Genomic DNA, 14,218 nt, shown 5'->3' on the forward strand with positions numbered 1-14,218 from the left:
TTTAGGTAACTTGAATGCTTGTTTCCATTGTAAAAGAAATGGACACACTAGAAAGGAGTGCCTGCTGTTGAAAAATGTAAATAATAGGGCTTTCGAGGTCATGAAGCCCTCGAATGCTCCTGAACCTAATAAGCCCAATTCTGTAAATAATGTTAATTCTGACTCTTCTAATGATGAAGTTTGTACAATGACTGCTAATAGTCGAGACATTTCTAATGATAAACAGAGTGATAGGTCTTTGGGTGAGTGGGGATGGTCTATTTTTGGGGAGAATCTTAAAATCTCCTTAGGTAATCCCCTCTTTGAGAAGGAGTTGAAGGTTATCCCGGCCTCTAAAAAGAAAGATAATGGACCTCAAGTCTTTCCCCAATTGAAGGAATCAAGCAATTATGATGTCAGAGTTAAGAATGCACAACAATTAGTTCTAGAATCTATTCAGCCTAAGGCTAGTGAGATCAGAAGAATGAGTGAACCTCCCCATCATATGGATTGCTTCTTTACATCTGGAAAGGAGATAATATTAAGTACCCCCAATTATCAAAAGGATGGGACTGATGTCGTTGATGGAGGAAAACCTCTTCAGAGAAGAAGAGGAAGTTGATGGATAGAAAATCCTTGTTTAGTTCAGATTCAGACAAATAGCCTCCTAAGAAAGGAGGTGAGATCCCCCCATGTTTTAACAGGCTATGCTTGAACCAAAAAACCCCCCAATCTGAATCTTAAAATGATGATAAACATTGCAAGCTGGAATAGGACAGGCTTAGAGATGAGTGCCAGGAAACATTTGTTAGAGATTGGTGTAGGAAGCTAAAATATAAAGATGTTATATGCCTTCAAGAAATTAAGGTGGTTGGCTTTCAGGCATCAAACACCATGAATTTTATCTGGAATCGGACTTCTTGTTTCATTACTGATCATCAGAGAGGTAAGGGTGGAGTGGCATTATTGGTGAGCCCCAAATGGAAGGATAAAATTGTGTCTTCAGGATGCTCTCCATGTAATAGAGTTTGTTGGGTTACTATACAATATTTAGACAAGCATTTTGGTATATGTGCTATATATGCCCCAAATGATTACAGCAAACAAGCTACCTTATGGGACTGGTTGGCCTCTTTGCTTCCCAAGACACATTGGAGCCTAATTGGGGATTTTAATATGCTCAAAAACAGAGATGATAAACTGGGAGGTATGATAACTAGCTGGAAAAGTAAATGAGCAATTTTTCTAGGCTAAAGTCAAAAGGAAACTCAATTTAGTAGACCCACTGGAGAATAAGAAAAGTATCCTATCTAGGATATGGTAGACTTGGTGTAACAACCAATCCAACAGGCTTAGAATCTATCATAGGCTCGACAGAATCTATGTTGATTCCCTTGCTTTCACATTCCAGCACCCTATTGGTGAAAGCCCAATCAATGTTGCATTGGTGGCTATATCTGATCATTCCCCCATTTCAGCATGTATTAATTTGGACTCTAGACACACCGAGATTAGGAGAAGAAAGAATAAGAATTTATTTAAGCTGAATACCTCACTTCTACATGATGAAGATAATCTGAGTGCTCTGAGGATGGCTGCTTGCCTCTCTAAATTCTGTAATGAGGACAAGAGCCCTATTGAGAGGTTGAATTCCTTAACTCAAGTATGGAGGAAGATATTTCAGCTAGTGGGAGAAAAGAAAGCTTTTGACACAAACAGATTAGAAGATGCCTTACAAACTAGGTTAAACGCTATTGAGCAGAAGTTGCAGGTTGAGGGGCAAAATCTTGAGCTAGAAAAGGAGCTTGTTGATGTGATAATGAGGCTTCGAAAGATGCAGAACTATAAATTCCAGGGGCAAAAAGTAAGAGCTAAAATGACTTGGCTGAAAGAAGGTGATTAGGGAACGAACTATTTCTTTAACCTTATCAGAAGCAAGCAGAAAAGGGAGCGGATCGAAGAAATGCAGATTAATGGGGCTCTATCCAAATATCCCAATGATATTATAAAAGCATTTAGTGAATTCTACAGGGGTCTTTTTACGTCAGAACATTGTAGGGATAATGATGCCTTATTAGTGAAATGTCTGCACCTGATTCCCAAAAAATTATCAGAAGAGGATATTGAGAACCTTGAAAAGGAGATCAGCATACAAGAGATTGATGATAGTATTATGTATATGGCAAATAACAAATCTCCCGGTCTTGATGGATTGCCTGCAGAATTTTAAAAGAAGAATTTAATGTGGATTAGCTTGGAAATACTAGAACTCTATCAAGCTGCCTACACTCAGGGTTCTTTGGGGAAGGACATTAATATGGGTATTATTAAACCACTTCCTAACGACGGGGATAGGACTCTAGTCAAAAATTGGAGACCAATTACACTCCTTAACTTGTTCTATAAGATTATTGCAAAAAATTTGGCTAGAAGATTATCTGGAATCTTGGGGAAGATTATCTCTCTGACTCAGACTGGCTTCATAAAAGGCAGATATATTTTGGAAAACCTGATTACCAGTTGGGAGGCCATGAATTGGGCTAGGGAGGATGGGCAAAATGTGGCAATGATCTTGTTAGATTTTGAGAAAGCTTATGACAGGATTGAATGGCCATTTGTGATGGGAATGCTACAAGCCTTTGGTTTTCCTCCATTCTTTTGTAATTGGATAAGAATTCATTTTAAGGACTCCTCCACAGTGATTGATGTCAACAGGGTGATCTCTGAACCAATTAAGCTCCAACGTTCTATCAAAAAAGGGTGTCCTATTGCCCCAGCTCTCTTTGATATTGCTACAGATGCCTTGTATTATATCCTGAGAAGCTATGAATTTGGCCCTCCAAAGAAAGGAATCAGGATTCCTAATGGGGAAAATCTTATCAATGCTCAATTTGCCGATGATACAGCCCTGTTTGTGGAACTTTCAGTAAAGAATTTTGAAAATGTCTTGGATAGACTTCAGCTCTTTTGTGATGCTTCTGGTTCCAAGATTGCCCCCCACAAATCTACTGTAATTGGGCAGAATGCTGCCCCTCCTGGGTGGATTACTGACAACTGACAAGGGGTGGATTTGGTCTGGCCCCTCTAAAATTGTTAGATATTTGGTGATCCCCTTTGCTATTTCCCCTTCCACAAAGGATATGTGGGAATGGATCTTTGCCAAGATAGAAAAGAAACATATAAAATGGCAGACACACCTTCTCTCTATTGCAGGCAGATCCCAAGTTGTTCAGAAGGTATTATCTTCACATGCTATGTATTTCTCCTCCACATGGCTATTCTCCAACTACTAGGTGAACAAGTTGGCTAAAATATTGAGGGATTTTCTTTGGTTTGATGGTAAAGGATCTAGAAAGAGACATTGTGTCTCCTGGGAATGGTGTTGTACCACTAAGAAACTTGGAGGACTAGGTCTCAGACACCTTAAAGCTCATGGGATTGCTCTTGCCTCAAAGTGGGTTTTCATTGCATTGAGGGGGGATCAACCATGGAAAGTGCTGATCAGGAATAATATTAAACTTTCAAAACCTAAGGGTGGCAAAACATGGAATGATTTGTCAATATGGGATATTTTGTTGGGGGAATTTCCAGTGAAAACTTTTGACTGTAATTTTTTCTTCATTGTGGAAAGCTTGGACTCATATGAGGACTTTTTTGGGCTCGAGAGGGGCTGTTGGAGGCCCTCCTGCATATTCAGTTGTGGATAGATCCTTATGGTGGGGGCTTCAACTAAATAATATGCCCTTGGCTTTGACTCAGAGCTGTTCTGCAAAAATTTGGCTTTCTTTGGGCATAATCTCTATTAGTGATTTGTTAATTGGGGGAAGACTTGGGTCCTGGACAGAATTATGCAATAAATATGGTATTCCTCCTACTCACAAAAAGACCTACACTCTGATTCTGAAGGCTTTTGGATCAGCCTTTCCAGGTGGAACCCTGTTGGGGGAGGATTTTGTGGATCAGTTGGTTTGGAAAGATGGGACAAAATTGATGGATGTCTCTGTTAAAGCTCTATATGGGATGATGAAGGAACTGTGATAGCATTATTAAATGGACGAATAGGTGCTGGAGCCTTGACTGGCCGGACCCCAAATGGCATAAAATCTTTTCTTTTTTGTGGCACTCCCCAACTGAACCAAAAAAAACCTGTCTGAGGTGGCTTATTCTGCTTAATAAAATTGCTGTTGGTGATGTTCTGAGTTCTATTGGTATTACCCCTTTGGTCTGCCCTGTCTGTCAGGTGCCTGAGTATGTGGTGCATCTTTTCTTTGAATGCAAGTTTGCCTTGGCTGTGTCGTCTCTGTTTCTTGGCTCTCCCATCCATTGGAACTCCCGGCCTGGTCTATCTTGGATTGAAATCTTAGCTGGTTATGTGGATTATTTTGATGCTAATTTGAACAAATTTTGGTCTGTATTGTATTGTGAGATTCTATGGTTTTTGTGGAAAAGGAGGAACGAAGAGGTCTTTCAGGGCCAAGTGGGGAGCCTTGCTGAGTTTAATGATAAACTCACCTTTATTATGATCATGATGCAGGTGTCAGCTGTCTTGGAAATCCTAAAAAGCAGATTTATGATATTGGCACAGGAAGGAGTGCTGCTAATTTACAGGGCTGATATCAAATCTGCCCATTTCTTCAGCAAATACAAGGACATGCTGGACCAGAAGGAACTGGAGCTTTTGAACCAAGTGCTCAAGGAGAAGGGCATTGAAAAGAAAGACATTGAAGCTGTAAATGATGCCATGCAAGAAAAGGAAATCCCTAGGTGGGAAATCCCTAGGTGGGATGTTGTAGCAGATCCTAATATTGAACCTCCTCTGGGTGCTTATGACTGTGATCAGGCAGATGTCAATAATAATATTATTGGGCCATGGGACTGATGTCCTGTACTATCATGTTGTTATGTTTTGAACTCTTGTTGTTCTACAATTTTGTTCATGTACTCACGTAGCTATGGCTGGCTGTAGTTATTTTTTATTATGTGTGCTTCATAGGATACTCATTTGGATAGATGTAGTCAGTGATATATTGATCAGACAAGACAGTTATATCATATTTGATGTATTTTGGTGAACTATCTCTAACATAAAAAAAATATATTAGATGAAAATAAACCACTTTTTCTGTGGAAGATAAAGATCTATCTTTGGATTTGATTCACTTCCTCTTTTCTGCTCCTGGATGATTAGGAGTTTTATTTAATTTATTCTGGCCAAAGAAATGTATGACAATATGACAAACCTTTTAAAAAAACACTAAAAAGCAAATATAACAGGAAGTGACTGGATCAAAGACAAAGATAATTATATTCCATAGCTGTGTCAATATGCATAAAACTTTGTTTATTAATATTTTATTTTCTTATATTCTATATTTCTTTAACACATACTTGCATAATATCAATATAACGTTGCGTCTTCTGTAGCTTTGAAACACTATCCAGATCATCATAATTAAGAGTTTCAATATCAGCCATCTCATCATCAACATCTTCGGCCTCCTCCCCTGCATCATCATTCTCATGGTCCTGCCAGTGCACAACTTAATTAGAAACTTTTGAAACTTCAAAACAAGCATTACTATTATTCAGAGCTGACATGGAAAATATGATCTTGTGTCGATGTCCAATAAATAAACAGTATCTGTATTTACTAATTTATCTGAAGCAAAACTTATGAAAGTTCAAATAGATTTACACTAAGTGGCACATCATTGTCGGATAAGTCTTCAAGATCAGCCAAAAATGAATCTGCAAGAGTGGCCTGCACGATAGACAATCTGAGCTTAGATAACAATCTAGATTATACACAACACAATATAGCTTCTATTAAAGCAAAAATAAATACATAAAAAAGCTTTTCAAGAAGCAATCATAAAGAATATCGGGTTACGGAAGAAATCACAAAAGATATTTCATGCTTCTGCTGCTTTTTGAGTTATTTGTCACCAATGCACGGTGGATCTAGCCGGTTTCCAAAGTTATTCAGATATTGGTATCCACATCTTTTAGGGGCACTAAAGAATTAAGCAATTAACAGGAACCAGATAGTAGCATTTTATTTTTGCAAACTTTTTTGCAGGTGCAATATGCTTGAAGCTAAAGGAAAAATAATTCCTCAAGTCAGAAATTACTATGCTCGAATTGGAATTTTGAAATTCATGCCATATTTTTATTTTTCCAGATTGGAAGGTTAACGTCAGCTAGGAGTTGGCATCTCAATGAACAATTATGCCGGGTCTCGGGATCCTTAACCCTATGCATTTTACTTTTACACATTAATAAAGTTTAAACCATCCAAACGTGATAAAAGATGTTGAAGGAGTATAAAATGAGGAACTGAGATACATTTGAACCATCACATGATTACAGTGCCGACCCTATACAATGATGTCATTCCAGAGAATCTTGAGCATATTGCTAAGTTTAAATCTGGTATTTCTATCCAGACTATGATGTTCTGTTTATACATATCAGACAAAACAATCTTTGGGGTGTTTTCAGCAGCAATTGACTTATAGTTGCCAATATGTTTCAAAAAATCAGATTGAAGTAGGTGCAGCTTATGAGTTTGTTAATCTACATGCTGAATATTGTCCATCTGAAGCTGGGTTTGGCAGCGAGTGTCCTTTCAATATCTTCAGAGTTACTGTAAATGTTCAAGCCATATATGGTTATTCCAACCCCGTGTTTTTAGGTTACCTAGAATTTATCAATAACACATTACATTACAAAAATTAAATTCATTGAAAATACTTTCATGCAATTTCAAACGGGTTTGGATTCCAACTTCATGTGATTTAACACTAGCACTTGCACCAGAAGGGGTGCAAGAATTATGGCGATAGAAAAATATATGTATGTTAATATGTTAGAAAGAACAATTCGATTTGTGCATATAATACATTATTTTGAAATGTATTTAAGAACAATTCTAAGTGGTGTTAGAATTGGCAGGAGTTAGGTTAGTGGTAAAGGTGAACCAAAAGAACTTATCCTTGCATTTATTGCAAAAGATTGCAATATAATCATGAATTAGATTGATTTTAAATTTTGATAAGGATGTACAACTTTTAGAACTCTGTAAAAGTATAATATGTCATAAATTTAGAGAATGAAAAAAAAATTCTACTCTCCATGGAAATATTCAAATAGACAAATTCTTAAAATCCCAAAGAATCTTTGAATATGGGACATGCAAAATATATAATTATAATAATATAGAAAATGAAAAACATTTTCTCCTTCCCATCAACCATTGGTGAAAATAATCATCACAATAGAAATTTATGGCAGTATAATAAACAAGTATATGCTTTTCTCTTTGCATAAAATTGTTCAGATGAGATTAGATTCAAATGAATTCAAAGACCATTGTTACTTATAGTATCACTGCAACATCCACAATCTCAGGGTGAGAAAGTATAAGTGCTTCTAGTTCAGCAGAGTAACTTGTATCAGTAATAAAATTATAATATTTTGGTTAAAGCTAAAAAAAATAATTCGTTGAATCCATAGAAAATTTGCAAGACAAGCTGGAAACTAAGAAGTTGAATCTTTCAAAAAAATGAAGCTATACCATATTTAATCATCTCTTTCAGCATGTCTACTAAAAAGATGTAGTCTTCATCATCAATGTAATAGAGATCACCTGTTCGTAGCCAGTCATCTTTGTCTACAACAGAAACGGTAGGTTCTGAAGTAGCCTGAAATTGGATGAGATAGTATTGTCTTTGGATTAATTGAACATTAGTGTTACTCTTACACTTTATGAGAACCACTCACTATAATAAAGCTATTAAATGTCACTCCATAAAGTAACTTACACTCAATTCAAAACCATGAGTGTAATTAAAATCTGATCTTGTGATAAAGAACCACACTTTAGTAGGACAAACACATTAAAAATATATGAAAGGAGATTGTATATGGTCAAAATAATCGGGTAAAGTTGGAAGTAATAAACGAGAACCACATCCCCAAATAGAGTACATGCCTTCCACATTTTGAATTGCATGTCTTCTAGGTAGCAACTGTAAGTTATCTCACAATAGCAAATAATATCTTTAGATCTACTTTTGTTTTGTTGTGAATATATGGAAGCAGCAACCGTAGGGAGATTGGTTAGACTCGAGCGTAAAGAATCTGTCTTATTTACAAGTTCATAAAGCCATGCTTATAGCTTATGAAGGACTATATGGATCAAGGGATATTACTGCATCTTGGCTGTGTATACCTTACTCATTTAAATCCTACAAGTCTATATAAACTTTCAAGAAATTAGTTGATGTCTCTTTGAGATGGTTGATGTTTAGAAATTTGATGCTCTCTATGGTGGAAATAGGAATTTTTTTGCCAACAATATATATAGTGCATAGTCACTGTATCAATCCTTCAGGCTTCAATGGAGTATAGTTGATGTCATGGCCTTTTCTATAGTGCAACCCAAAGCTTTCTCTGGAGCCAACTCTCTAAGTCTTGTTCAACAGCATGGCTTATGCTTAGTGGTTAGTTTGTAATTCCAAATCGGATGTTTTTGCCTATTTATATAAATAGACCTCACTCATCGATCAGAAGAAATGAATGTGAAAGTAAATTGATACATTATGCCTTTCCAAAGATGCTCAAGGTATGTTATAATTTATACCAATGTTGAACAACATTCACTAGGAATGTCAGTGAATGTTTTACCTGAAGCTTTTCTCAGTTGCTTGTGAGATAGTTTTTTATGAACTAAATAGCTTGGATGATAAGCTAGGTGTTGGGGATGGAGATGGCTTGTGACAGATCTACATGAATATTATTAACGATAGTAAATATGGATAGGTGTCTAAAGGCTGCAAAAGGAAAACCCCAGGGATTTAGCACTTAAAGGGTGCATCTGTTTACAAAAAGACATGATTGACTGGTATATTTGAAGTTTCTCTTGCTATGGTTGAGGGCTGTATCCTTTTGGAAAGCATGGCCAATGTGGGATGTAAATAAATTTCTATGAATAAATGATACCGTTAGGTTTTTTAAAGAGAAACAAAGTTTATAAATTTTACTCATTTATACATCATTATTTAAGAAAAGGGTTTAATTAAAGGAGTTCATTATAACAATGTTTCCATTAACATCAGAAACTAGTAAAGACCAATTGGAAGCTAGAGTAATAAAAATATAAACTTCACAAATTTCCTTGACAATTTGAGGGTGCAAAATCTCGTCATTATTACTTGCAATACCCATTTTAATATTAGTAGAGGTATCAACTAAATTACCAGTCACATCTTCATTCAGCATAGGGCAAACCAACCTCATACAACAAAGGTGCATCTCTTCAATGCTAGGATTTACCAAGAAAAATAAATCCTCTGTTCCATAATAAAAAATAAAAACACCCTCAACAGGCAACACCTTTGGCAAAATACTCCAAGCACTGGATTTACGAAGCCAAAGAAATTTGGAAGTCAGTGCAAAATAATAATACCAAGAAGATAAAACATTCAAACCCTAAAATTGAAGTCGTCTATAATTTTAATCTGGCACGGGGCAAGGAATGTTTTAGCCGCCTGAAAGTCGTTTTTCCTCGTGTGTGCAAATAACAACAGAATTGTTTTAGAATCAAATAAAACACAAAAAAAAAAAAAAACATCCCGTTGCATTCAGATTCCAAACAATACAACTCACTCAAACCATGGTAAGTGACTTACCTCAAGATCCAGCACAAAAATGATGCCCATGAGAACAAATTGGCAGAGTTTGCAAGAAAAAAAAATGAAAGCATACCATACCAGATATTTTTTAAATGAGACAAACGGAAACCAATCCTTCAATATATTGACAATAAATCAGATTTTAGGGCTATTGAAATCTGATATGATTCGAAGATCAAATAAAATTTGTAGAGATAAATGTATTAAAAACGATTAGACGTGAGTGGTTGTAAGTTATCAGACTTGACGAAAGGAATGTTTATACTGCCTGAAAGTTTAATTTTTTCGGCTTAAAATTAGATGACGTCAAATAAGAAAACATTATTGACAACCCATCCAAGCTCCAGATAATCGTTCAGAGACATCCAATCGAAGCAAAAAAAGATGGTCTATACCCAAAGGATTTAAGGGAAAATTTACAGAATTGAAGAGAAAATGGGAACTCACCATTTTCGGCAATGGGACTACAACTAGTTTGTTATTACTGTTGAGCAAATTGTAGGTCGGCAAGAGCAGAGCAGGAGTATGAATTCGCGAGTGTCGAACTTGTGACCTCCCTTCAGCGTGTAATGTGAATACATTTTTCACAAAGTTTTATATGCTGATATTAGAAAGTTATTTATTAATGTCCGGTGTTCGCTTCTTAGCTTAAAAGGTGAAAAAAAAATTTTAAATATGTTTATTTCAATTTTATTTTTGTTAGTAGTTAGTTTGTATTTGTAATAAAATAGATTAATGTAGAATTTTCAAATATATGTATTCAAAAGTGTGAATTTTATTTAAAATTATTTTATGAAATTATTAGTGTATGCGGGAAAAGCGGTTCAATGAAACTTAAATTGTGAAAATATTCAAAGACTTGCCCACACACCCATGGGACTCTTAGTGCAAGTTATGGAGCCATGAGGAATAGCTCAACTTCCCAAGGAGTGTTCCATGGTTCTCTATCTCACAAGGTCCCTCAAGCCAATGTCTTTTCTCTCAGATCACTGAGCAAAGTGACTTAGGGATGACAAAGGCAAAAATGAGGGATGCTTTAGATCAAATTTAGTATGAATGCATCCTATTTATGCATGATTCTAACAAATGAAATAAACTAGATGATAAGATGACAAGGTTAGTAAAAATAATATTCTAACATGATATACTAGTTATATGTTTTAACCTAGGATGATAGAAATACTCTAAAATGGTTATTAGATTTATTTCTATTACAAAAAGAGGTTAAATGCTTGCTAAAATTAAGTATAAGTATGATGCTAAAGACTTGGATCCTAAAATGGAGGGATGAGGGCTCTATTTATAGGAAAAACATGGCAATGGATGGTCAGGATTGAATGATCTAATCAAGGGTCAGGATTGAAAGTTATCAATCTAGGCTTGCAATTCTCACCAATGAAATGGTGAGAATTGTCAACATAAGACTGCTTGAGAGGAGAAGTAAGAAGCATTAAATGCTTGAGAAGACCTCATGGTTACCTTAGGGGGTAAAGGTTAAGGTTAAGTTAGGGTTATCCAATGGATAAAGGGTTATCCAATGGATAAAGGTTTTACCCAAAGGATAAACTCTTGTGCAAGGGTTAAAGGGATAATCGTGGTCAAAGCAATGAATGCTTGATGAGACCCCTGGGTTAGATGAGGGTTGAGCTAGGCAAAAAGTCTCTAACCATGCCACTAAGGGTTAGTTAACCATTAATGGTTTGAAAGACTTTGGGGACAAATTTGTAAGAGTCCTTCCAAATTTGGGGATATTCAACAAGTTAGCTCGTTGAAGGCATAAAGGCTTTAATGCTTTTGGAAGACTTTAACTTGTTGAAAGCATAAAGGCTTTAATGCTTTTGGAAGACTTTCCTCCAAATTTGAGAAGTGACCTCCTCAAATTTAGGGAAATGGGATAATTGATGGGTTTAGGTTAATTGATTAGGATTAGAAGGGTTCTAGAAGAATTTAGGAAGAGGGTTAGGAGGCAAGTGGGAGATGTAGGAAAATGCAAGTGGGTGAGGGATAATAGGATTTAATTAAAATAAATTGTTTTATTTTAATTTGGTTGTAAGTGGGGAATTTAAATAAATTAGATTTATTTATTTGGGATGAACTATTTAATTAAATGTAAATTTAATTAAAAGTAGAGAGAAGGGATTTTATTAAATAAAATGATTTATTTAATTAAATGATATAAAAGGCTTAAGTGAATTTAAATAAATAGATTGAATAATTTATTTAATTTAAATAGAGGAATGTGGGTGATTTAATTAAATTAGATTTAACTAAATAGAGGAATGAGAATAAAATGAACATTAAATATTCATTTAAGAATATGGTCATTTTATACGTCTACAGTTAGAATGGCTTTTCATGGCGGTCATTTAGGATTTCAGATTGGCAGACATGGTCGTGTGAATCAGTTGTGGAGTCGTGGTTGCAGCTTTCAAAGAGGAAGAATGTTGGCATGGTGCTCCCTGCTAGGGTTTGGGAGGATCAACAACTTAATCAGCAAAGCAAACCAGCTCTTGGTCATTTGAATAGCAATGGAAGAGAAACAACCTCTCCATCCAAATGGGGCTTTGCCAGAATCTTATTTTGATAAGGTTTGAACTACAAGCATATAGAAAGGAAAACGTGGCAACTAAAAGAAAACCCAATCCCAACTAAGGAAGATCAAGTTAGTATTTAAACCAAGCATAATGGAATAATCTATTTAAATATTGATAATATGGAATGGAAGGAGTTTATTTCGAGCCTAAAAGAGTGAGCCTTCTTTTTGAAATTGGTGGGAGAATGGCCTATTTTACAAGGGTCGGTAAATGGTGTGATGAAAACTAGGGAAAAAAATTATATTGAAAACACTTTTGAATGGCTTTTATCTAGTCATATGTGAGAATGCAAGAGAAAAAAAAATGGATCTTGAATAGTAGCCCCTTTTTAATGTGGGGGATGGGTTTCTTTATTAAAGACTGGCACCAAACTTCAACCCATTGGAGGCAACCATTGAGTAAGTTCCAATATGGATATGTCTTTACAATCTCCCTCAAGGATATTGGGAGATGGAAACCCTAAAACTCATCAAAAACAAATTGGGTCAATTCATAAAGGTTGATGAAGCGGTGGAGACAAAGGATCACAACATATGCACAAGAATGTGCATTTTGTGGTGCTCTTTTTTCCCTCTTCCAATAGCAATAGAAACTTGGTCAAATGAAGGTATTTGGAGGCAACAAATATAAGTGGAAGAATTAATGGAAAACTACAAGATCTGTAAAGAGGATTGTCATTCTACAAAAGAATGTATCAAAAATAAGAAACAAAAAGAGCAAGAGAGTGAGATTCTAGTTAACAAAATTACATCTTTGGCCAATGAAAAAGAGTCAAATAAAGGGGAGAAGCTTCATGCTAACAGAGTTGAAGGTGGTCATTGTAACACATGGTGAGAGAATGCAGATACTCTCATATCAAAGGATCCATTAGGAATCAAGGAAGTAATACAGGCCATTGTGGAGAATGGCATAAGCTTAGAGGGTTGGATTGTTGGAAATTGATCAAGGAAAACATCACAATCAATGGTAAATGTGGATGGATCTGAATTGAAGGAGTCAAATACCGACCTTCTTTTTTTCAATAGGGCCCATATGAATCCAAAGTGTCTAGAAACTTCAATAAAGGCCCATTACTACCACGTTGATACTAGAGACTCGAACCCCAACAACAAGGGAGATGGTGGGGACATGGATACTAAGGAGGAGATTAGAACAGAGGAAAGTGTAGGTAATGGTGGGAGCCCTAGTAAAATGGCTCATCAAGTAGTTTATTAGAGGAAGGATATGAGAAACTCCTTTGTCATGATAAGGGAATTCAATAGTTTTCCCCCAACCCTCACCAATGTGTGCAAGCAATAAATGAAGAGGTGCTCATGATTACACTAGTCAGGGCAAGGAATGGAGGATAGTATGCAAGCCTCAAATGAAGAAGATATCTTAAACATGGATGACAAGGAAGACATATTGGAAAAGAGGATTGTGTGTCAGACTCTATCTACTATAATAAGATCGAAGTGGGAGAGAGGAAATCAAGCAGAAGGAAATCTAATAAATTCATGTTAGAATTGGTAGGAAGCGCAAAAGGATAGAGGAAACTTAAATTTGGGAAGGGTTTTGCACTTCTGAAAGAGCAATGAAAACCTTGTCCTAGATTGTCAAAGGCTACAATGCCTCTAATAAAAGGTGACTGATAAAGTGGTGTCTTAATCAATCGTGACCTAATATAGTTCTGCTCGAAGAACTAGGCTAGACAAAGAAGAAGCTAAATAAATTTTGAGAAGTTGGAAATACTAGCAAGGAATTTTTATGGAGGCCTCTAAGGCTATAGGGAGTTCGGGTTTCCTTTCAAACCCCCAGTTAATCAGAGTGGAGGAAGTGGTTCAAAACAAAAATTGGTAGTTGATTAAATTATGGTTTGAGGCAATTAAGGGTGAAGTGTTATTTTCTTAATGTTTATGGACCTTCAAGGACAGGTTAGAAAAGAGCAACTTGGGACCAGTTATAACAAGT

General features: G+C 35.9%; 1 protein-coding gene across 2 annotated transcripts in view; it reads right to left on the bottom strand.

Moving 5' to 3' along the window:
- Positions 1-10,278, bottom strand: part of LOC131034555 (U4/U6 small nuclear ribonucleoprotein Prp31 homolog) — a 30,493-nt gene extending 20,215 nt beyond the window's left edge. Inside the window, exons 1-3 of one of the 2 annotated variants that reach the window (XM_057966067.2) lie at positions 10,122-10,278; positions 5,675-5,740; positions 5,368-5,505 (exon numbers count right to left, since the gene is read on the bottom strand). In XM_057966067.2, the coding sequence (XP_057822050.1) occupies positions 5,368-5,505; positions 5,675-5,740; positions 10,122-10,124 (207 nt within the window). In that variant the 5' untranslated portion in view covers positions 10,125-10,278. Of the gene's footprint in view, positions 1-5,367; positions 5,506-5,674; positions 5,741-9,671; positions 9,756-10,121 lie in introns of those variants that run through there. The other variant, XM_057966066.2, reaches the window with a different exon arrangement.
- Between the last annotated feature and the right edge of the window lie 3,940 nt (positions 10,279-14,218).

This window comes from Cryptomeria japonica, chromosome 5 (genome assembly GCF_030272615.1).
Source record: "Cryptomeria japonica chromosome 5, Sugi_1.0, whole genome shotgun sequence".
Lineage (NCBI taxonomy): Eukaryota > Viridiplantae > Streptophyta > Pinopsida > Cupressales > Cupressaceae > Cryptomeria > Cryptomeria japonica.